This window comes from Clinocottus analis, unplaced genomic scaffold (assembly GCF_023055335.1).
Source record: "Clinocottus analis isolate CAN_PGR_092001 unplaced genomic scaffold, fCliAna1.0.p SCAF_6, whole genome shotgun sequence".
Taxonomy (NCBI): domain Eukaryota; kingdom Metazoa; phylum Chordata; class Actinopteri; order Perciformes; family Cottidae; genus Clinocottus; species Clinocottus analis.
Window position 1 is genome coordinate 19,364,239 of NW_027176218.1, and position 22,470 is coordinate 19,386,708.

At 43.3% G+C, this 22,470-nt stretch overlaps 1 protein-coding gene across 5 annotated transcripts in view; it reads right to left on the minus strand.

The window, feature by feature from the left end:
• The window catches only part of kiaa1549la (KIAA1549-like a), an 85,621-nt gene that overhangs the window by 10,171 nt on the left and 52,980 nt on the right, over positions 1–22,470 (minus strand). For 4 of the 5 annotated variants that reach the window (XM_068602635.1, XM_068602637.1, XM_068602634.1 and 1 more), the window contains 5 exons: positions 21,016–21,176; positions 18,646–18,681; positions 13,260–13,453; positions 7,539–7,684; positions 1,790–1,914 (listed from right to left, as the gene is read on the minus strand). In XM_068602635.1, the coding sequence (XP_068458736.1) occupies positions 1,790–1,914; positions 7,539–7,684; positions 13,260–13,453; positions 18,646–18,681; positions 21,016–21,176 (662 nt within the window). The remainder of the gene's footprint in view (positions 1–1,789; positions 1,915–7,538; positions 7,685–13,259; positions 13,454–18,645; positions 18,682–21,015; positions 21,177–22,470) is intronic. The other variant, XM_068602636.1, reaches the window with a different exon arrangement.

The window sequence follows — 22,470 nt, forward strand, 5'->3', positions numbered from 1 at the left end:
ACGATGTTAACTGAGGGAATGAATCGAGTCATTTTCTCATAGACTTCTATACAATCGTACTTATTTTTGTAACCTGAGTAGACCCTGCTGGTCAGTAGATATAATGCAGGTTTAAGGGTGTAAGGCATTTCTGCTTTGGCGTTGCTTTTCAAAACTGGAGGTTGCCGCCTGGTACAACCACACAAACTGTGACTTTTGCACTCTATGTATTGCAGGGTCAGTGTGTAGATTTTGGTGACATCTAGCGGTTTAGAGATTGTAAGTATCTAGCCATCTAATTAGCCAACACTACTTAGCAACGGAACTGTTTTACAATCTTATGGAAGAACTACGGTGGCCTTCAGGTAATTCAAAAGCAAGAAAGGACAGTTCTTGGGTTGGTCCAATTTGAGCCACTGTAAAAATCTGGCGGTGCAACATGGTGGACTCTGTGAAGAGGACCAGCCCCCTATGTCGATATGATATTCAGGTGGTGTAGTGGCGAGCACTGTCGGCTTACAGCATCCCGGTCTGGGTAGTCCTTCGGTGTGTTCTGTGTGGACTTTGCATGTTGTACCCGTGGCAGTGAGGGTTCCCTCTGGGTTCTCCAGCTTCCTCACACAGTCCAAAGACATGCTGCTCAGGTTAATTGCACTCCAAATTCCTCGTAGGTGTGAATGTCTGTCTATATATATGTGCCCTGCGATAGACTGCCGACTTGTTCAGGGTGTACCTTGCCTTCACCCATTGATAGCTGGGATCGGCTCCAGCGCCCCGCGCCCCTAAAACAGGATAAGCGGTTCGGCTAATGGATGGATGAATATTATATTCAACGCTTCACATACTTTTTCCCAAACTGTATGCAGAGGATGCCCAACCTTCAACACTATTTTCCAAAGAGCAACTTTGAGGCTTCCTTTCATTCAGAATGAGATATGTTGAGGCAGTGTGAGAATGTGAGCATGGAAACTTTGATTTCTCCAAAAACGTTTCGTCTGGTAATTAACTGGACTCTCAGTCACAACAACTGGGGCTTTATCTTTCTTTTTAAGTTGTAATTTCTTTTGCAACTGTTGGAAGAAAAAAATATTTACGCTTAATCAGTTACTGTTTGACTGTTGTATTCTGACTTTTCATCTTACTGTCTCTGTTTAATCTTACACACAAACTCAGCATGTCTCCTGATAGCAGTGAGACTGGGGAATCTGTATGTTTCTGTCTGAAAGAACGAGCAGTTCCTTTGTTATCATATGACCATGTCTTGCAAACCGCTCTATGGGACGAGGGGGAAGGTTCCCAATAAGGCTGAAGACGTCATGAGGGTCAAGGGCGTCATGAGGGACAAGGGGGAAGGTTCACGGTTAGGCCGAAGACGTCATGAGGGTTTCTGTTAGTGGGTCATGATGTGTATTTAAGAGGTGGTTCTTTAAGAGATCTTTGAGCAGTCTTGGATATGCAATTTGTCTATCACCTTGTACTTCTGACTCTGCTCCTTCCTTGCAACGAATAAATGTTCCTGTTTTAATGATTTTACTCCGAGAGGTCGAGTGAATTTTTCGAACAGCAACACACGGCCAAACAGTAAGACTGGAGAACCATCCTACACAACGACCAAATGCTGCGGTGCTGAAATCTGTGTGACTCACAATGTTCTAGTTTTTGCTCTGCCTTGCACTGTTAGTGCTGCGCTCTCACCTCACAGCTGAGTGCGATGGAGCCTGGAGGGTGTGTGTGCATTACGTACATGTGTGTGTGTATTTGCGCGTCTGCATGTGTGCGAGAGTGTGTGAGTGTGTGTGTGTGGACTCACCTCCCCGTTGAGGACCACAGAGTCTTGGCTGTGGGATGTGGAGGTGGGGTAGGAGTAGGCTGGCTGAGCGGTCATGGGTTTAATGGTGATGAGACGCAGAGAGCCGGAATGGTCTTCGTACGGGTCTGGCAGCGGAAGGGAGACAAACAGGTCAGACAGAGTCAGACAGAGACGTTACCGTACAGTATCCATGTTGTAAGCATGTTGACAAATATGAGAGTGGTGCTGGTCTGCACATCTATTATTTCACATAATGTCAAACTCTTCCATTAATGAGTCACGGTAAAGAGCAGCATGTGGCTGCTTTTCCAAGTTTTGGTAACATATTGTTTCGGTACGAGCAGAAAAAAAAACGTCGACACTCCCAGAAGTCAGCGGTTTAGCGATAGCTTAGCATAGTTAAGACAAAACTCCCCCATTTGAAGTTTCCCCCGACACTTCAAATGGGCATTGATATCTTACGTCTGGTTGTTTTTAGTCCTACAAAAAGAATCATGTTGTGGTTTTAAGTCAGGGCCACTGTTAGAGTCACAAGAAGTCCAGGGCAAAAGAATTCCCGAAAGACTCAGGAAATTCCCAAATTTTGAGCTGTTGTCCCCAAATCTCAAATCCTGTTATGTCATAAAAATAAGACTAAATACGCGTTTTGATGAAATATGAGTTTAGAGGAACATTATGTCGGTAGCCACCAATGATTCTATAGTCATGTACATTCCCACCGTAAATTTATAAGCAGGCCCACTGTTTCCACATGACCACGCCCTCTCTCTCATTTGTAGTGCTATTCGTAAAACTAGATTGTTTTGGTGTGAGTTCCCGAGTGTCGTAGAGATGACTGCCTTCACTAGAACTGAATGGAACTAACTCGTGGTGCTCAAAGCTCAACAGCAATGTCTCTTTCCAGAAATCATGGCCCGCGAGCTGATGACAACATGGAGACTGTGTCGTGAGCAAAGGAAACAGCAAAGGAAAGGACACATGAAACGAGATAGAACTGGAGAGGAAAAATATGTATTTTTGATTTTGGGGTGAACTGTATTGTTAAGTGAAGCGAAGCTGACTGAACAGACAAATATGAGAGTGGTTACCTATTATTTCACAAAAAGTCAGACTAGTCCTTTAATCATGGTCAAGGTAAAGAGTAGCATCGAACTGTTTTCACAGGTTTTGTGAAAAAAACTAGTTAATGTTTTATTAAGTAAGGTACAGAACTCAGCTATTGTTTTAGGACTAGCATAATTATTATTATTATTTTTACACTACCCAGTACATGATGAAAGTTAGCAACCAAACAAGAATCCAACTATGTAGGAATATAATTGGATGGCTTGTATGTTGCGTAGGTGTGTGTGTGTGCGTGTGTGCAGGTGAGAGACAATTTTATGTATCTGGAATAGGATCTTCATGCACAATTCTGATAGCTCTGCTTGCTTCCTGTTGTTTCTATACTTACGTTGCTATGCAAAAGAATAATGACATTTGTCTAAAGGACAAACCATGCAAATTTAGATCGGAGCAAAGCTCTACTAATTGTGTTTATGTCCCATGGCTGAGAATTTAAATTGAAAAACCAGCCGGGCAGTTTCACGTTGTTTGGCTTGATGAGGAAGCATCAGCTGTGTGGCGTGTGGCCTGCTCCGCACAGTATACAAGGCTGTTTGCGTGTGCATGTGATCGCGTGGAGCAGCAGATGGACAGAGCTGCGCTGTGCTGGGTCCAATGTGACTCACTGACATCATATGGCCGACTGCCCCGGTGTATAGGGCCACAACAGCCTGCCATTAACTTGGCTCCGAAGCCCCCGAAACCTTCCCCATTCATCTCGGCTGCAGCTCCGCGCGCTTCATTTGCTGCCGCCCTCCTCCCGCTTCATTGCCTAATAAGAGTGTGACAGTGAAGGTCAGCGTAGGTGGCGCCTGTGAGCAGAAAAGGCCACGACCCGTGATCGGAAACCGCGATGCTGCGTGTAAATAACGTGCACTCTGAACACAGGCAGCTGTCAGAGGACCATTTCAACCACTGTCACAACAGACGGCGAGCATTGGCCCGTTGTTTTAACGAAAAAGGTTGGAATACATTGGTCCTTGTCATAGTTCTTACATCGAACCACGTGGCTTTATTCATTTGCTAAAGTCTGCATTACTCCAATAAAATAGCTTCCATCTGCAACGGTTACTGAGGACATTTCTGAGTGTTTTCTGTACACGGGGAGGTAAACATTGTGACTACGTCTTATAAATACGAGATGAGTTGTTTGGCCACAGGGGCGACGTGGCTATACGCATGGCAAAAAGTCAGTTAGAAAAAAAAATTTCAAAATCTATTTTGTTTTCATAAGTATGTACAGGACACAATCATTATTAGCATTCACAGCGAAAGGTCGGCGTCATTAACGTGACGAAGATTGATTCTAAGGATGAAGATTAATTGGTAACTCGCCAAATACCGACGCTTCAGAGTACGACGTTCCACGAGTACCTCGAGCATCAGCCCTTTAAGTCTCATTTCAAAGTTAACTTCCAATGTGGGGTTGCTTAGTTTTTAGGTTTACGTGTACAACAAAACTACTTAGGCTTAGAAAAAGTGGTGTGGGATAAAATCTGTACGATTGTTGCGTAATCGGTAATAGTTAAGTACGTGAAGTACAAAACAAATTGGAGTTAAAGTAAGTCAGATGTGACTTGGTTTCACAGTGGGATTCTGGGTAAAAAGTCCTGTTTTGGGGTCTTTACATCCACCCCCAAAGAGCAACCATGTGTCCACACTTCTTTAACGGCCGATGTTTCTGCAGCCTCTGTGTTCATCATCGTCTGCCACCATCAATGAGCAAACTCCAACCGCACAGATGTGGGTGTGATTCGCCATCTTAATCAGCAGCAGAGTGGAAACCACTTTCATATCCGTGCACTCGTGATGGGCAGAGCCAAGAAAAACGTTCCAGAATTTGAACACCACTTCGAAATGTTTAACTTTGAGCCCAAAAAATGAGATTAATCAACAGGCTTTAGAGGTGTTGACATTTATTAACTTTTTTAAGAGAGCAAGGTCTTCATGCCAAGCTAAGCTAACAAGCTCCTGGCGTAATTATTTCACCGACATAAGAGTGGTATTAGTCGTCTCATCAAAGCTCCTTATCCGGGGCAATAAAATCACAGCGACCAAATCAATCACCATCAAATCACAGCTGCAAGAAAAGCTGAAAATGTCAAATAAGACAAATTGAAGGATTTGAGGCAACGTGTCCAATGATCTCCTGTTGTATTACAGAGGTTATTATGAAATGCATTTAAATTAGATTACATCTCCACTCTGTTTTGGTCCTTTTTTTTCTTAATCACTGTCCTTCATATATTGTTGTATTCAATCCTCTTTTCCCTCTGAATGGCACATCTATGCTTCTAGTTTACTGGATTCATTCCGTCTCTCTCTTTTCATTTCTTTCTAAAATCTGTCTGGTAGTGAACAGTTGTGAGAAAATGAAACAATTATTCATCCTCCCCTCCGGGCATCCGCTCATTCGCTTGCATAAACACTATAAATCACTGTGAACTTTAGCTTGCTGATGCAAAAGAGATTGAACAAAAATCGCAGCGTCCGAGAATTGCATTGAGCGTAAGCGTTATCAGTGACCAGAGCGACGCTTATGCAACCGGTTGTGAGTTCGCACCGCTGGGAAAAGATCTGCTCAGTAATCTGTTGAGCCAGTCATGTCAGAGATGCAGCACATTTACTGCCACCACTGATAACAGGCGCTGCAGATAAAAGACTATGTATCTAATAATCCTGGAGTCTGACAAGGAATATATTTGATTTAATATATGAATACGATTATAACGCATATTCACTGGGGACTGGAGGAGGAGGTGCATAGATAAATACTACTCCAACGTATGCATCTTTAGCAGCAATGCATTGTGCGGATATTATTATTGAGTCAAAGTGATATTGTATAGCTGAATACTTAATGTGGCTTTATCTGTTTACTTTAATGTGGCTGCCATGGCAATGGCAGCTTCCTTTCTATAAAAATACTGTAAATGTGTTGCACATTAAGAACATAAGCAGTCAGTATGAACATAAGTGCTTACCATATAGTAGCTAACAAGGGCAAATTAATTGTCATTGTTAGTTCAACAGAAATGTAAGTTACAAAAGGGAAAAAAGGATGGGTGGGTCAAACAAACATGACATTCACCCAGGTGACCGCTGTTCATGCCCCAAATAAAACCAAAAGCCACCACATTGAATTATTTTTACGTTCTTGCGGTTTTATCTAACTCAGTCACGTAGTACATCGTGTTCATGACCATTAGACAATGTTTATTAGAATGATCTGATCTATTTACCCATTGTGAAACGGGTAAATAGATCGATTACGTCTATAACATTGCAACCGTTTCACAATCTGAACGAGAATGGTGATATGTATAAAACTGGGACTGTTTCATAGGGTTGAATGAAACAGTCCCAGTCTTCAAACATATATGAAGACAGGGAGAACGGGAAATCTCCTCTTTGCCGTTCTCCCTGGTTGATGGGTGTGGCGCTCTCCATTCAGTAGTAAGCTCTGTTGCACCATACGGTGTACTTAATTATGGAGTAGTGTCAGTTGTGCCTGCTGTGTAAACTCATCTGTTTTGTGTTGACGTCGGTTAAAATGGAAAATGTGTTTTCAGTGCACATCTCTAACTTGATGGAGATGATTGCTAATATCCCCGCAACCCCAATAATAACGATGGGGGGAAAATTACAGTGCTAATTTGTTTTTAATAGCTACACAGCACATCAATGTCTTCTCTCCCAGGACGAAGAGCCCTCCGCGCGTCCTTTCTGAAGCACGAACCGTATGCTGGATTTGAATAACACCTAATCTGACAGCATGCTGTCACAACGCTCTGACAACTCGCCCACTTTCCTGACTTTCCTCCGTGACTCTACTCAAAAGTAACGTAATGCGGCGCGTAAGGCGCACGGCACTGCCAACCGCCGGCTTTTATCTCTGTACTGCATTTTCAGCTTTGTATATATAAATGGAATATCTCAATACAAACAACTGGCAAGTCCGCTTGGATTCAGTGAAGACCGATGACCGCAACCCGTGTGTGTGCGTGTGAGTTTAAAAGACATGTGATGAGTACGCGTCTCGTCACCGACAGTTACAATGATGCAGCAGCGGCTGAGTCACTGCATGTGTGAGTGTGTTCACTCTGTTCTCATGCGCGCTTCATTAACTCATATGCAATTTCCTTTGGGTGAAATATTACAGTATGTCTCTGTGTGATTAACTTTGTGGTGGGTGCAAAAGTAAAGGCGAGACAGAATGATGTTCTCGTTATCCTTCTATGTGTGTGTCTGTCTATCCATCTTACCATTTGTGGTAACACATTATAATAACTACACACTATTTAGCGCAAGTAAAGCATGAGTTAATGACTTAATTCATCAATTATAAAGCATTGTTTCATGATGGCATGTTTACAACCATTAATGCATCATCTGTAAGTCCTTAATAATTGGTTTGCAATATATATTTCTTAATTTGCAAATGGGGAATCCATTGTTTATGAAGTATGAAAACCCAATCAAAAAAAGCATAATAGTAGAGTTTATTGATTAAGAATGTTATACCTGTGTTCATGAATGGCATACGAATGAGTTACTAATGAGTATGCATGTTGGAACAATGCTTTATAAATGATGAATTAAGTGATTACTGATGCTTCACTAATGTTAAATAGTTCCTCCTCACCGTTGGCGCTCCTCTTGTGGAGCTCCTCTTTGCCGTTCTTGCTGCTGCCGCCGGTCGCCGTCCTTCGGGCCGAGGAGCTCTTGCTCGTGTTCAGCTTCCCGGAGCCGCTACTTGACACCGAGCCGTCCTCCTCGCTTGGCAACCGCCTGTGGTATCCATGGCAACAGAGAGAGGCGAGGGAGGAAGGAGAAGGGGAAGGCGAGTGAATCTCTTGTGTGTACACAGGCAGTGCATCATCTCACAGTCAATGCTGGCAACTTTCAAAAATAACTTTTTTTTAAAGACCATGAGTGTGCATGTGTGTGATGGATAAAAACACGAACAAATAAGAGAAACTACAGGCCACCCCTTTTGTCCCGCCCCTGGTTGCAAGGCAACGAAACAAGCAGTGATGGTGCTGCGGGTGCGGCTCATGAACCTTCTATTGTTGTACTGTCCTGAAGTTCTTTGTAAGATTGTGTAGTGATAATAATTAAGTCATAGTTTTTTTTTAATCAATAAAATCTTATAAAAGAAGCATGCTGTAAAAAAGCAAAGAAGATGTAGAGCTATACGAGGCAAAATGAAAGGACGAGTAGTACTGCAACAACCCTGATTTTGACAGGCAAGTTCTTCAACAGCCAAGGGCCTTGATGGAAACAGCTCAGTGTGCATGTATGTCATGCACACACACGCACACACACACACACACACACACACACACGCACACACACACACACACACACGCACACACACACACACACACACACACACACACGACTCTAGAGAAGTCAATACACTCAAGCAGAAACATATATGAAGACATAGTTTGTTCTTGCCTTAGACAAACCAGGCACGTAACAGGACACACACACATACGCACACACACACACACACACACACACACACACACAAACACACACACACACACACACACACACACACTTAGCCTTGGGGCATGTAAGCCACAGCAGTTACACAACGTGACAGGCCTGTCTACAGGTGGTGCGAGATGCACAAATCAGCGCGACCGGACATTACAGCGCCACGGGCGAGGCCAACACCCGGTGTGTGTGTGAAGATACACGCAAACACGAACACACTCACCATTCACACAGAGTGCAGCGGTCAATTGCTGGCCGGGTCGCAGTAAAAAGTCATGAGGTATTGAAGCAAAGAGCCGGGTGGCTGGAGGGAGAAGTAACGGCGTGTGCTCCATGTTAATGTGAGGGTGGGAAGGCCAGAGAGAGGAGCAACAGAATCAATAATCACGCCGCTGGAAAGTAATGTTCATCTCCACACCTCTCCTCTCTCTCTCTCTTTTTTCCAGTTTGTGCCTCACACACTGTAGCTCTCGGAGGTTGCAGTGAGCAGAATGAAGGCCCCCCGTGGTTAGCATTCAGTCCTCATCGTTCTCTTCCCTCAGACAAGAGAACAATCTGCAGCCGCAGCTGTTGTCCCACCTGCTTGAGGTGCCGATCACATCCCTGCTGCGGCGTCGAGGACGCAGCACGGATGAGTTGACGACAATAATCTTTGTAGGGAAACTTAAACTTGTTTTTCACATAATACAAGAGAAAATTAAATAAGACAAATTCTCATCAGAAGTAAATATTAGTTGTAATGTGTACAGATGGAGCAACATATTTCATTATGTTGGGGACCATGTGCTTTTTTGAAAACCATATTTTGTTTATATTAAGGTAAAAGTGTCCAAAACACATCAAAGTTGTATGATGGGAATGTCAAATCTTGTACATTTTCCGTATTTTACTGTATTTGAGGTACTATGGGGAGGTGTGGGAGGCATACATACCAACACATTTAATTAATCCAAGAAACTATGTTACTAAGTTAACATTCATTGGTTGTATAGAGATGAATTAATTGAATGATATTAACTATATATAGAGTGATATTTCTGTTCACTGCACTGCCGTTGGTTGTATGTTGTTTCAGGTGGCGTGTGTTGTTTACACCGACTCATTTCATCAAGACTGTCATGACTCACTGGGTTTGAATAGTGCAAAGCAAGCGTTTGTGTCATTAGTAACAGGCTATCTCCAAATGTATTTCTGAATGCTTGTTTCCATCCACTGCCAGCATGTACTTATGTGACATAAGCAGGAGGCGGTATCAATTATCCAGTCGGATAATCATGAAACCAAGACTGGGTGCAAATATGTCATTTCTGTCTCATGTAATACTGAGAGGAAGGTCACATCAGACTTGTGTGGAACGATGATGAGATTTTTTTAATGTGACGGCATTTTTCGTCCCTTAGGCAGAACAGGAGCCTCAGTGGATGCTGTGCTCATCATTTATTCGCTAAATTTGTTTTCATTGCACTTTGTCGCATTTATTTTTGGATGCAGCGACTTTTACACCTCAGCCGAGACAAAAAGGAAAAAGAAAGAAAGAAATTCAAAATTCTTTCAATTCTCAAATAACTGTCCCTCTCTCTTCATTGACAGGTCACCAAACAGCTGTAAAACTAACGACATTCCCATCGGCCTCGTTTTTTTTATGCTTAACATCAAACGATAGCTTCTGAATTCTCAGTTTTCTCCTCACTGTTTATACTCAGTATCCAACAGGGATGTTAACGAGGCAATGATTTCAACTTTAATTTGGTTTTCTTATCCAACTCATCCATCTTTCCTGCCGTGGGCACTATCCTACCTTTTTTTTCTTTATTACATTGTTTTCCCCTCTTCTGATGGAGCACAACACCTCTGTTTGTGCACAACACCTCACTCTCTTGTTCAGTAATCACCGTAAGGTGCAAGAATAATTGCATTCTTTGTTGTTTTTCTGGTGCGATTTCGTTCCCTCTCTTGTCCCATTGAGTTCCACTCTGCACTGGTTAAAGGATGAGATACTGCCTCATGTCCTAATGAGTGGACACCCAGGTGGTAGAACAAGCTACAATGCCTTCTTTGCAAAATGGCTCCCCATAAGTGTTTATATATATATATATATATACACACACACACACACACACATGTTGACAAAGCTGATTATCGCCCCATGCCAGTTCTTCTGGCGTTTTACACCGTCATCATCGTTACGCTGAAAGGCTTCCTCTGGCACGCGGTTTTTTATGAATATACATGTGTTTATCATCCTCCAGAAGCGAAGCTCAACGAATCCCGCCCCTATTTCCCCTTTTCCACTTAGCGGTGTGCAAATGTGAGGCATCGTCTCGTGCACATGTTTCTGAATTAGCATTTTGTGCTTCGTCTCATTTATGACTCCAAAACTTTCCCGAAAGGAAATGATGGTGGTGGGGGGGGGGGGAGGGGGTGTAACATCTTCCAGTAGAAAATTGGAAAAAACTATATATGTTTTCCTCATTCGGTTCTAAATATTTTCTATTTTAAACACTACAACTGGTAATCCTTGCGGGGTCTGTTTGGTATCGGACCGTTTGCACATTTTGTTTGTGCGAACACATTTTAAATGAATCATATCAGTCGTGTAAATTAGAGGACCGTAACAAAGCAGTTTAGTGTAGGAAACGTTAAATAGTGCAGAGGCAGATGGAATATATGGAAATATATGGCAACAGTCAGTTTAAATTACCATATTTGATATGGTAAATCACCATTGCCATATCATTCATCCCGCTTTGATCGATACGTGATCCCAGATGTACAGTGAAGTACACGGGAAGAATCCTCTTCAGGTTCTTAGTGCCTGTGAGGATAACGGCCATCTGTGTAGCTGACAGTTTAGATCACCACAAGGATCAGCTCCTTTGTTTTAGGGGGTTTGAAGCTGGTAAGTGAACAACTCCAGTATCATTCAGTCAACTTTTAAACTATGTCAGTCAAAGTCAGGCACCAACACTTAAATCGACTGCCTCCTGATTGGTTATCAGCCTTGTTTCGTCTTAAGACAAATTCTTTTTGCATACATTTTTCCTGCAGATAATTAACTGCACACTCCCAAATGGATTTGGAATGGATCTCTTTTTTACCACTATGAAAGTCAGCCAGGGGTGCAGGATTTGGCAGCATCTAATTCGATCTCACCCGCATTTTCAAAATATGTGTGGGGGAGAACTGAGGCTCGACATTCATTAGTTTTCAGGAAGTATTACAATCCAGTGCTGGTGATTCCTGCTAATGAGGACAGTTTCTTTTTCTTTTCTTTTTCTCTTACAGAAAATGTTATTTAACGACAGAATCAGCTGGGTTTAAAAAGGTGAATCTCGGTTTGCACTTCCCCCATCAATGCATGAAATGCATGTACATCTGTAAAAGATATTTTCCATGGAGAAAAGCCTCCAGTGTCCTACTTTACTATTCTACCAACGATGAAAAACTCTTTCTGGTATAAGTGAAAGCTCTTGCAGCATCTATGTCAACCTCTTTTCGGAAAAAGGTAGTCATCATTTCCGTGTTCTCTGGTGCCGGACCAGTAAACATCTGGTAGAGGTGCTTGAAGGAAACCTTTCCCACCCAACGGAGAGATGTGTCAGACCACATGTCATATAGGTGTTGGCCTGTTAACAGCTCGGAGTGATGCTGCAATTATCTATTCATGCTGAAAGTGCTCCGCATAGCACCTTCCCTTTAGCTCCTGCCGTTCAAACCAGCAGTTCTAAAATCCCAGCATTTTGCTTCATCTAAATACGCCTGTCGATCGAGTTTGTCTCCAAACAGCTCCTTGTTAACACTGGACTCATCTTCACATTGTGTCAATCTGCTGCACTGCTTACTGTTGGCTTCTGTCGGGCTTAGCACCGCGATGCACAAACAAACACGGATGTCTGGTGCCGCGGAAGAAAAGCTCGGGGTGGCGTCGCCGGCTTGTTCACCGACTGAAACAACAGCTGCTCGGGAACTTTGTGGTACCCTCATCGCAGAGCCTCTCGACCGGGGAAAGTATGTCTGATGAGCTCGGGGTGATTTGAACGGGCAGGCTTTGCCAAAACATCTTCGTTTGTATTGAATTATGTATGATGATGTCAGCAGCTTGATGAGAGTGACCTCTTTTCTGCCTGTCATCACAGCCGTGTATTAACGACGATTTGCTGCAACACCAATCAGTGACTGCAAAGCGTAACTCCGCCCCCGCCAACTGGTGATTGTCACAAAACTCATAACAATTAGATTTTGAAGTCTGTTCTGTAACGTTTCCAAACCAAGTCATTGGTCACAATATTTGGGTTTCGAAGCTGACACCCATATGCTTTTTAGTGAGTAGGAATTGAAATAGCTTTCACCTGATTAATGTTTCTGTATCAATAATGGTTTAAATGACCGTAAAATGAAAGTGACGGTCTTAACAGACTGGGAGTGCTCAGTGACATGAAGAGCAGCCAAATCGTATTCCTCCAACACGACCAGTTTAATTGTGAAGAACAAACAGGCACCAGTTCAAAACATATATGGACTTTTTTTCCACGTAATGCCCCGTCTATTTTGAAAAGCTATACATTTTACTTCTGTATCTGCCAGCTCTAGGCAGATGCGGCAAAATAATATGTTAATTCCAGCAGATGAGGAACTTGATCTTTATCTGCAGTTAGGTGGGAATTATTATTTTTTGTATATTGTTTTCAGCATTCGAATAAAGTTAGTTGGAAGTATCAACATCATGGTTATCAGCAAAAATCTATTAGAATATCAGGATATTCTAATGAATAGAATATCCTGATATTCATATCGGGAGCTACTGTACTACATACACTACTGTAAACTACTAAACAGATCAGAGTACAGGAACCCTTACCCTCCTTTGTGTATGTCAGCAGATGGAGGCCTCTTGCTGCCGGTGCCATCCTGGTGAACCTTCTTGTCCAGTGACAGCGACAGCAGAGTGTCCCGTACAGGCAGCCCCAGCACCAGCGTCTCCTTGGTGACGGAGACGGCATCGTCCCCGGTTCGACCCATGTGCTTCTTGGCGTAGTCAAAGCCCTGGACAGGCTGGCGAGGGAAAAAGGATAACACACATCAGGGGTAAAAAAAAAGCCCCATGATTTTGTTTCCAAAGTCACAGCTAACGCAGCTTGGAGATCAATCCATGCAGGAGCTCAACCGTGGAGCGCACAGTTCCTTTGCATTTTATGCATTTATAAAAAATGTTGCTTTTGTTTTCAGTTTGCCTGGTGGATTGATGGACCAAAAGCTGCTCGATGCATGAAAACAAGCAGCAGGTTTTCAGGAAATGGAGCACATGCAAAGACAGCAAAGCACAAAATCCAGTTCCACGTTGCTGTTTTTCATCTTTACGACACAACACAGCCTGATCAGTGCCATGAAAGTACTGTAAGTCAACGTAATGTATAAGCCACAATAAAGGGTGATGAAGTAGACTCAATACATCTTGCACTTCCACCACAATGCATGTGTAGCGAACTGTAGCTAATGTTGGTCAGAGAGTCTCAAAGCGGTTTGAAGGCGCAAGATAAATGCAACAATCAGAGCACACGACGGAATACAGACGCACACAGTGTGAATGTTCCTTTCCTCCAACACATTTGTGAGAAAATGCCGTGTGAAAACATTTGATAAAATGCATTTCTGCCTTACGAACATGAGATTTACTGCAGCAGAACATACACATCCAACTCCGCATTGGGTGTCATCAAATAAACAGATTAGCTTGATCTTATTTTTCAACATAAAATGCAGCCTTTAAAAAAAGAAAAAAACAACCCGTAATGCGTCAGTAATGCAGGTGAGGTTATCATGTGCTGTAACGGCATCCTTCAAAAAGAAAATGTACCCGCTGTGTGGAGGAAAATGAACTACTTTCAACACAGCAGCAGCAACAACAACAGAGCAACAAAGGGATTAAGTCTGTTGTAACTGCCATCTGATCAACTGAAGCGCTGGACAGCTGAGCGGATGACAGAGCTGCTTACGGCTAACAGGACTTGGTCTCCTGAATATTAAAGTAAGAACCTTTAAGATAAGCGCTGCCTCCATTTCAGATAAAGGTAATTGAATGAACATCCCTCCACGAAAAAACAAGTTTTTATCACTCTTCGAACACCATGGCTGGCATAATGAAAAAGTTGGGTGAAAAATAAATAATAAAGCTTAACAGCACCTTTGAAGTCAGGGTTTTTGGCATAAAGAGACAAAGAGAGAGAGAGGCAGCAGACTAAGTGTTTTGCTAAAGCCTCCAAGGCCTGGACACATTCTTTGTATTCTAAATGCCTTTCGAATTACGGAATAGAGTACGAGAGCAGGATGGGGGGGGGGGATAAAGGCCCTATTTAGGTTACACAACTAATCAGCCGAAACCCAGATTTCTTCCCTTTTTTTTTGTCTCTGCGTTTCTATTTTTAGCGGCCCCAAAAAATTGGGACGCCTAATGCATTTGATGATGCATGATACATTCTGAGTGCGTGTGAGGTTAAGGCGAGCGCGGGCATCCAGCTGACGCCATCAATAATTCATCAGTCATACACACCGCTGTGCCGTCGGCTTTCTCCGACACACGTGGCTGCAGCTACGGACGAGTGTCGCGGAAATTGATACGCACACACACGTTGACGTAAGAAAGATTAAAAAAAACGCACCATGGCGTGAATGTATGGATCGTGCGCGTGAGTGTGTGCACCTTTTTCCCGCTGAAGTGACGTATGGTGACAGTGGTGGCTGTATCGCGTGAAAGATGCATACAGAGTGCAAACATTCATTCGCTCACGGCCTCGTGCTGTTCGTAGGTTAGGGGCATTAAATGTGCCGCTCAACTTCGTCCCAATTATGCATCATATGTATGGATTTATGAGGAGCATGCATGGGGCATTGAACCAAGAGTGGCGACCTAATGCACGCTGCACATTGACAGGCAAGAGGACGCGCCGCTCATTGGTTGGTGGGTAACGGATGTCACGAGAGGGGACAGTATGGATTCTCAGAAATGACAGGCGCCGGCAGGCGTAACCTTGAAGAGTGCGCCTGACATTTCGCAACTAGTATGTCACGGCACTGGCTCCGGGTCTTTCCTCTTTCTCTGTCGGTTCTTTCCTATTCTCTCGCCTTACTATTTCCCATTTGTCTCAGCTGTCCTCGCCCTCTCCGAACCTCCTGTCCCTTCCCCCGTCACCATTCCTCCCTCCAGTTTCAGTCGTCCACTGACAACGTGTGGCCATCTTTCTTTGTGGTTCTCTTCCATATCCGTTAAGACCGGCGACGGAGAAAAGAGTGTGCCCTGCGTGCACCACACGGCTGCACCGCTAAATTAGCCATACTCAGTTTCCCCGCCCGCTCCGTCAAACAGGAGCTTCTCCTCTCGTCTAATTTTAACTCGGAGCAACAGCCAACAGCAGCTTGATGAGGTACAGCAGATGGACGAGATATGCTCTACTCCCCCCGCGGCCATATTGATTGAGATTCGGGATGCCGAAAAAAAGAGTGGGTACAAATTAAAGAAGTGAAATGAGACACAATGCAAGGTGGACTGAGGCGTGCGGCAGCACCATTCAATAAACTCCCACCGGGGCAGGTGTGAGGCATGATGCAGCAAAAATGCAACAAAAAAAATACCTTGAGGCCTTCAAACAGCAGCCACGGCATTGTACTTCCACTGAAATGAAAAATGGATCGCGGCTACTGTTTTTGCCGATTCCGCCCTCTATTGTGCTCCACACGGAAACCGGCTATCGGAGGCTTTGACGCGCGCCTACACAAGGAGGCACGGAGGGAGCAAAAGCCATTTTGAACAATGTTCCGGCTGCACAGCGGGCGATGAACGAGGCCAGTCGCACTCGGCTGCAGAATCACTCTTTGAGGCTAAAACACACATGCAGACCTAATATAACCCGGAGTATCGATCGGCAGCAGCTTTAACTTGTCCTGCGTGGTGACTGATGGCGAGGGCAAGCTGGGAGCAGAATAAAAACACACAAATACACACACTGGATCAATTTAATGGAGTCTACTAGTTTAGCTTCGGGTTCTGGTCAGTATTCATGCAGCATTTTCACCAGGCTAGTGCAGGTCTAAATACACTTAAAACTGATTGCAACTACATCGGTATTTACTCCTGTCTTTTGCTCAATGATCCCTTTCTGTTTAAGCTGTGTGTATCATCAAAGTAAAAACAACAACATTATCATTAAATGGAGAAAGGTCTCGATGAATTGGCGTAAATGAATGCTGCTCTCTGAACAGCAAACCGCATCAAAAGATGTTTTGACTCATGCGGTACATCCAAGTCTCAAGAGGCAAATTCAAGGTAACACGGCGAGTAGCCAATAAACAAATCGTCCATTTTGGGGCGATGTCATTTAATGTCAAGAGCTTTTCAGCGCCAAAAAAAAGCTCTAATCAAAAGTCTGTTTTAGAGTATGTTTCTACATCCAACCACAACCACGAGTGGCACTGGATGTGGCTAAAACTATTTTTTTTTTGTTTTTTTTGCACGGCTTACCAATTTTTTTTTGATTTACTGGAAGTATGTGAGTTTTAGAAAATGCCGTCAAAATCCACAAAATAAAGTGCTGAAGCCAAGGGCAGTAAGGTGGGTTTCTTTCAACATCACAGCCTTTAGTGTGAAATGTTCCTGTTTTACTAATCCCTCCTTTGGAACTCAGCTGCTTGCGAGCGACACACAAAGAAAAGAGGGACATTGGCTTCTGGAAGATGAAGAAGACTGCAGATATCTTGGACTGGAAGCACCTTTGGAAAAGGGATCCCTGTGCTTCTCCTGGTGGCTTTGGGAGTCGAACATGCAGACCGCGCTATCGCAACGTTCCCTGGTTTTGGTAGAGCTGGTGCCCTGTCGTGCCGATGTCACGCCATTCCACCCCAATTGCTGCAACTCTTTCAATGCACATGTGGGTCTTGTATGAAAACAATAAAAATGGTTGAACACGTGTGTTAATCAGGACACTAGAAGTGTTTCACTCCATTTCACCACATGAGCTCCTCCCCACTAAAAAACCCAACGTGACACATATACCTCACTTGCTCATACGTGCCCTTGCTTGGGCTTGGAGGAGGGTAAACACTGCTGTGGATAAGAGCAGTGATTGCGGCCTCGCGGGCGCCACTTAGGAAATCTAATACTTCGGGACTCTTTAATATTTGATGCGCTCGCTCGTAAAACACAGCATAATGTTAAATGTTTACAAAGGATTGTGAAGGCAAACAAAACCTTGGAGCTGGGAAATTTAAATGTTGATTATAATAATGCAGTGTAAGGAGATACAGTGAAGCAGGAGACATTAGGGACTCGCCAGAGACATGTATTTGGGGGTGTTTTTACCCTGCTGTGCTATGCGCTGCTCTGGTGTGCTGTGCTGTGGCGTAAACACCAGCTTTGGAACAAAAAAATGTCCGGCCTTCCTCCATCCATCCCTTCATCCGTTATTCACCTCATTTTGCCTCTCGAGGGATAAAGAGACGGGAGAGGCTGGCCCAAAATAACCCGCGGATCAGCTGACATGCTCCACCCCAGCAACAGTAACCATGGGTCTTTGTAACTCAAAGCTTTTTTATATCCCTTCTCTATGGCCATTGCTCTGCTTTGGGTGAGGTAGATCATTCCAGTGGAGCGCCTCATATATATACACAGGGTCCATGTTAGGTTCCTGCTGAGCCACTGTGGGAGGAGAGAGGTTTCATCTGAGAGGATAAAACGTCTGGCTTGAAAGGGAAAGGAGCTGGCAGAGAGGCCGTCTGGGCCGATGACACACGCTTGAGTCACTTTTCATGGCTGCTACACAAATGAAAATAGATTGGTCTGGTTCGCAGGTTTTGAGCTTCCTTTCCCGATTCATGTTCACGAGGCCCTGATTTCAGCTCATTTACATGTATTTATGAGCTTGTCCCTCTTTGTTAATTCAGCCAAGCGACTCGAGCCAAAACAATTTCAATGTTAAGGGATGAGCTTGTGAATTTTACACCCCTATTATTGTTGGGTTTTTTTTTTTACACCTTTCCACACTGCCCCGTCATATCTCCTCCCATTGATCTCCAACAGCCAGTGAGGATGGAGGAATAAGTCATGTCCACAGCGTAGTAGCCACATGCACAAGTTTACCCAGCAACAGCCACAGGCAACACATACAGAAACAAGCAGCCAGCAACGCGGCGACTCATTCACTTATTAATGCAATTCAATCAGTCAGTCATCCACCCAGCCAGGGTCTGGTGAATACCTGGTGGTGGTAACTGCCCTCCCTTCGATACGAGGTCTAAACAGGGAGAGAGGTGGAAAGTCAAGGTCATGCAGGGGTTAAGAGAATTACAGGATATAAAAGAGGAGAACAAAAGATGACATGACAGGATAGATTATTATAGGATTGTTTCAATTTGGTCATCATTCCTTTCTCTGTTCATAACATTGTACTCACCAACTAAACTGCAGGCATCTGGGTAGATTGTGACATTGCAAAAAAAAAGCAGTGCGACTGAGCAAAAAACACGAGCAGTCTGACAGGTTTTTTTTCATTATTATTGAAAACAAATCCTATGAATAGACCAAAACCGACAAACCTGTTGGTTTATTTCTCAATACATTCTTTGTTTTACCTCTGTATTCTGTTTTTAGCAATCAGACCATTAAATATGGAACATCACCTCCTATCATCCCTCAAACGGGCTAAAGGGTATTGACACAAACTGCAAAGAAACTATGCTCTTCAAACACCCATCAAAGTGTATTGGAGATGGACCACTATGACCTGCATGACAATGAGTCACATGACCAACAGAAACGGCCCATCTCCTCCGCAGGCTACGTTCGTTAGCCTTGCTCGTTCGTCTACCAGCTAGTCATTCGTGGTCAGCCGGCAGTAAACATTCTAACAGATTCAGTATCAGAGTATCCTAATTGACAGAAATGAAGGCCAAAACTGTGAAAATGATATTAAGGGAAGTGTTTAAGATTAAGAGCAAAGACATTCACATTATTTCCCCGTGATTCAAAGTTGCTTTATTTTCAGTTGGCACATGTTAACATTCAGGTTTGATGGCGTTGTGGCCTAAAACATTTCACTTCACTTTTGGGTTTTTTGTGTGTGTTTTTCACACAGAACAGCACTGCATTATGGGTACGCTTTGATTTCAGCCTACAAAAGGTATGATTGCTTCATCAGGATGTTACTGTGGAGCTCCAGAAATATTGTAGAGATATTTATAGAGATCAAAATTTTGTCTACTTGCTGTCAAGTAGAAGAAACCTCTACTAGAGGAAACATTTTATTGACGTTCCAAAGCTTCGAAGTCTTTTAAGTCCTTGGATCTGGAGCTATTATGATTGTTGATTTATTCATAATATTGAGAAGATTCCTTTGCTGGGTATTAAAGGTTAGACCAACCAGAGTCAATAGATAGGTTTATCTCACCAAAGCGGAATTTGAATCAAGATATCAAATGTGAAACACACTTCAGGATTATGGAATTGTGATCAGAGTCACGTCAAGAGCCCCATCAGAACAAAATGGGGTTGGCAATCTTATCGCTTGTTTACCACTTCGCCGACACAGGCAGCTGTTGTTCTGGCGCTACGCTCCGCGACCCGATCCAGCCAGCTGGTGGCAATCTATTCCACGCACGCTCATTTGAAATGATTGATTCCAATTTAACCTCAAATGAGTTGATGTCGAGTGAGCGCTGTCGTTGCGAAAGGGCCAACATCACCCTACGGTTCTCTTCCAGTACACTGAGCGTTGTCCTTTTTTTTTTTTTTTTTTTTTCCCCTCGGCCGATTAGCCTTCAGAGCATGCATGATTAGCGATGACCACAGGCTGTTTCAGAGGCGGGAGAACAAATAAACCGGGCCCCGCGCAGATTGGATTGCCTTTTTCTGACCCAGAGAAACAACTAAACACAACCGCTTTGCTCGTGTGGCGTGTCACTCGTTCAGAAGTTAAGTAATACTGCGGAATTGGCTTCTGGGATACGTCAAGGTAAAGCAGTGCTGTCTGCTGAATGTTTAAAAGGGGAGAGGGGACCTCTGGAAAGTAAGACCATCTGGAATATTGTCAAAAAGAAACAATGGTTATCTCAAGAGAGTCCTACTCTGAATACGTGGGCATTTACAACATGGAGAAGATAACAGCATGTGTTACCTCCAAATTGGCATATTGGGAAAATGGGTTCCATACTTAACACCCCATAGACCTGATTTTATTTTCATAAATCAATGACTGTACAATATAAACTAGATCACTCCCTTGTTATTCATTGTTTTCTTTTTGTTCTTTGTTTTGTTCTGTTTCTTTGCTGTTGTTTATTCTGTGTTTATCACCTTTTGTTCTATAAGTGTTCAACTAAAATGAGCATCATCCAAAAATCTGCACACGCAATCTCAATTGTCTGAAAAACATCTGTCAATGTCTAATTGATGCCTACTACCAATAAAATATTAAATAAATAAAAGGGCAGATGGGGGGACACTCAGGGAGGTCACGGCTGATTATTAAAAATAATAAAAGATAATAGAAAGAAGAATAAAAGAGAAGAAGACGGAAGAGGTAAGGCAGGAGAAAGGGGTGCAGTTGGGCGTCCATGTTCGGCGATCTTACCTTGGAGCGCGTTTTGAAGTTCCTGAAGGCGCCACTTTTGAAGATAACCCTGTTCCTCTTGCACAGGATGAAGGACACCATGACGATCACCACCATCAACAGAAAGAGCGGCGTCAGCACGGCAAAGATCCAGAGGTTGCTGGGCGGCGTCTTCACCACAGCTACAAACGCACAAATATCCCTTCCTTAGTATTTGACTGAGCCTCAGTCCTGAGCTCAGTCTGGAGCCACTAAATGACCCTCCAGTCGTCGCAAAAGTGCACACTTTGCAAAGTACACACTTTGCAATGATGAGACTAGCAGAAATAATCACTGTTCTCTACAAACAAGGGCGTTGTTTTTTAAAAATCCTATTTTTGTCCCTCTAGCTTTTATAATCCCAGTTAAGATTTACAGTTCTCACTTCTCTCAGCACATCTGCGGAAATAAAAATGAAGGAGTTGATGGACTTTGCATGTGTGTGCGTGTGTGCGTGCGTGCGTGCGTGCGTGCGTGCGTGTGTATTATTGATAGTTGCTAACCTCTGTTATCTTTGCAAAAGCAACAATAGCCTTTGAAAGTCTATTTAAGTCAATCTACAGATTTTTACACTCAATATTCTGCTGAAGAACCTGCAAAAATTAAACATCAATATATCAATATGCTATATATCCTAGCTTAGCCCATATGCTAAGCTCGACTCAACCATCTTCTGGCTGCATATACATATTTATATTTAGCGCACAGGCATGAGATTCGTATCAATCTTCTCGTATAGAAAGCGTGTTCCCCAAAATCTCCTGATGTGTATTTAAGGTGCACAAAAATTATGTAACATGGACAGAAATGTTATAAAAGAAAACACATTCTTGGACTAGAAATCTACATCCAGAAATATACTTCTGACAACAACAAAAAACTTGCTTGTTGTCAAAGTTTTTCACTTGAATGTCTTCCATAAAACATCTTTCTTTGAGCTCCCCTTGCCAAACACAGCTTGCCAAGGGCATGTGTTTTCATTTGAAGGACTAATGCGGTTTGTTTCCACTGAGCCGGTTAAGGGAAACTAAATGAATTCTACAAGAACACTGTGTTTGGTTCCCGGCCTGAGCGCTGTTAGGGGGAGCTGGAGAGGCCCGCTGCTGGTTCTTGTTCTTTCTCCAGGTTCCTAATTATTGTTGGGGAAATTTGAGGGAGCCTCCTCATCGGCAGCAAAGTATACACGACTACAAATTTCCGAACGCAACTTTAAATCTGTATATTATGATTATATTACAATGTTCTGACGCTGGGTTTAGTGCAACTCCGTCGGGCATTATGGAAATGCAAAGAAAAAAACCTACGCGATGTCACGGTGAGACGGGGCGGTTACACTCCAGTTCAACAGATAAATCCTGCAGAGCCATTACAATGGGCATGTTTTCAGCAGTGTGGTGTCTCCACAATGGCTGCGGAAAGAGTAGTGTGTTCTGTGAG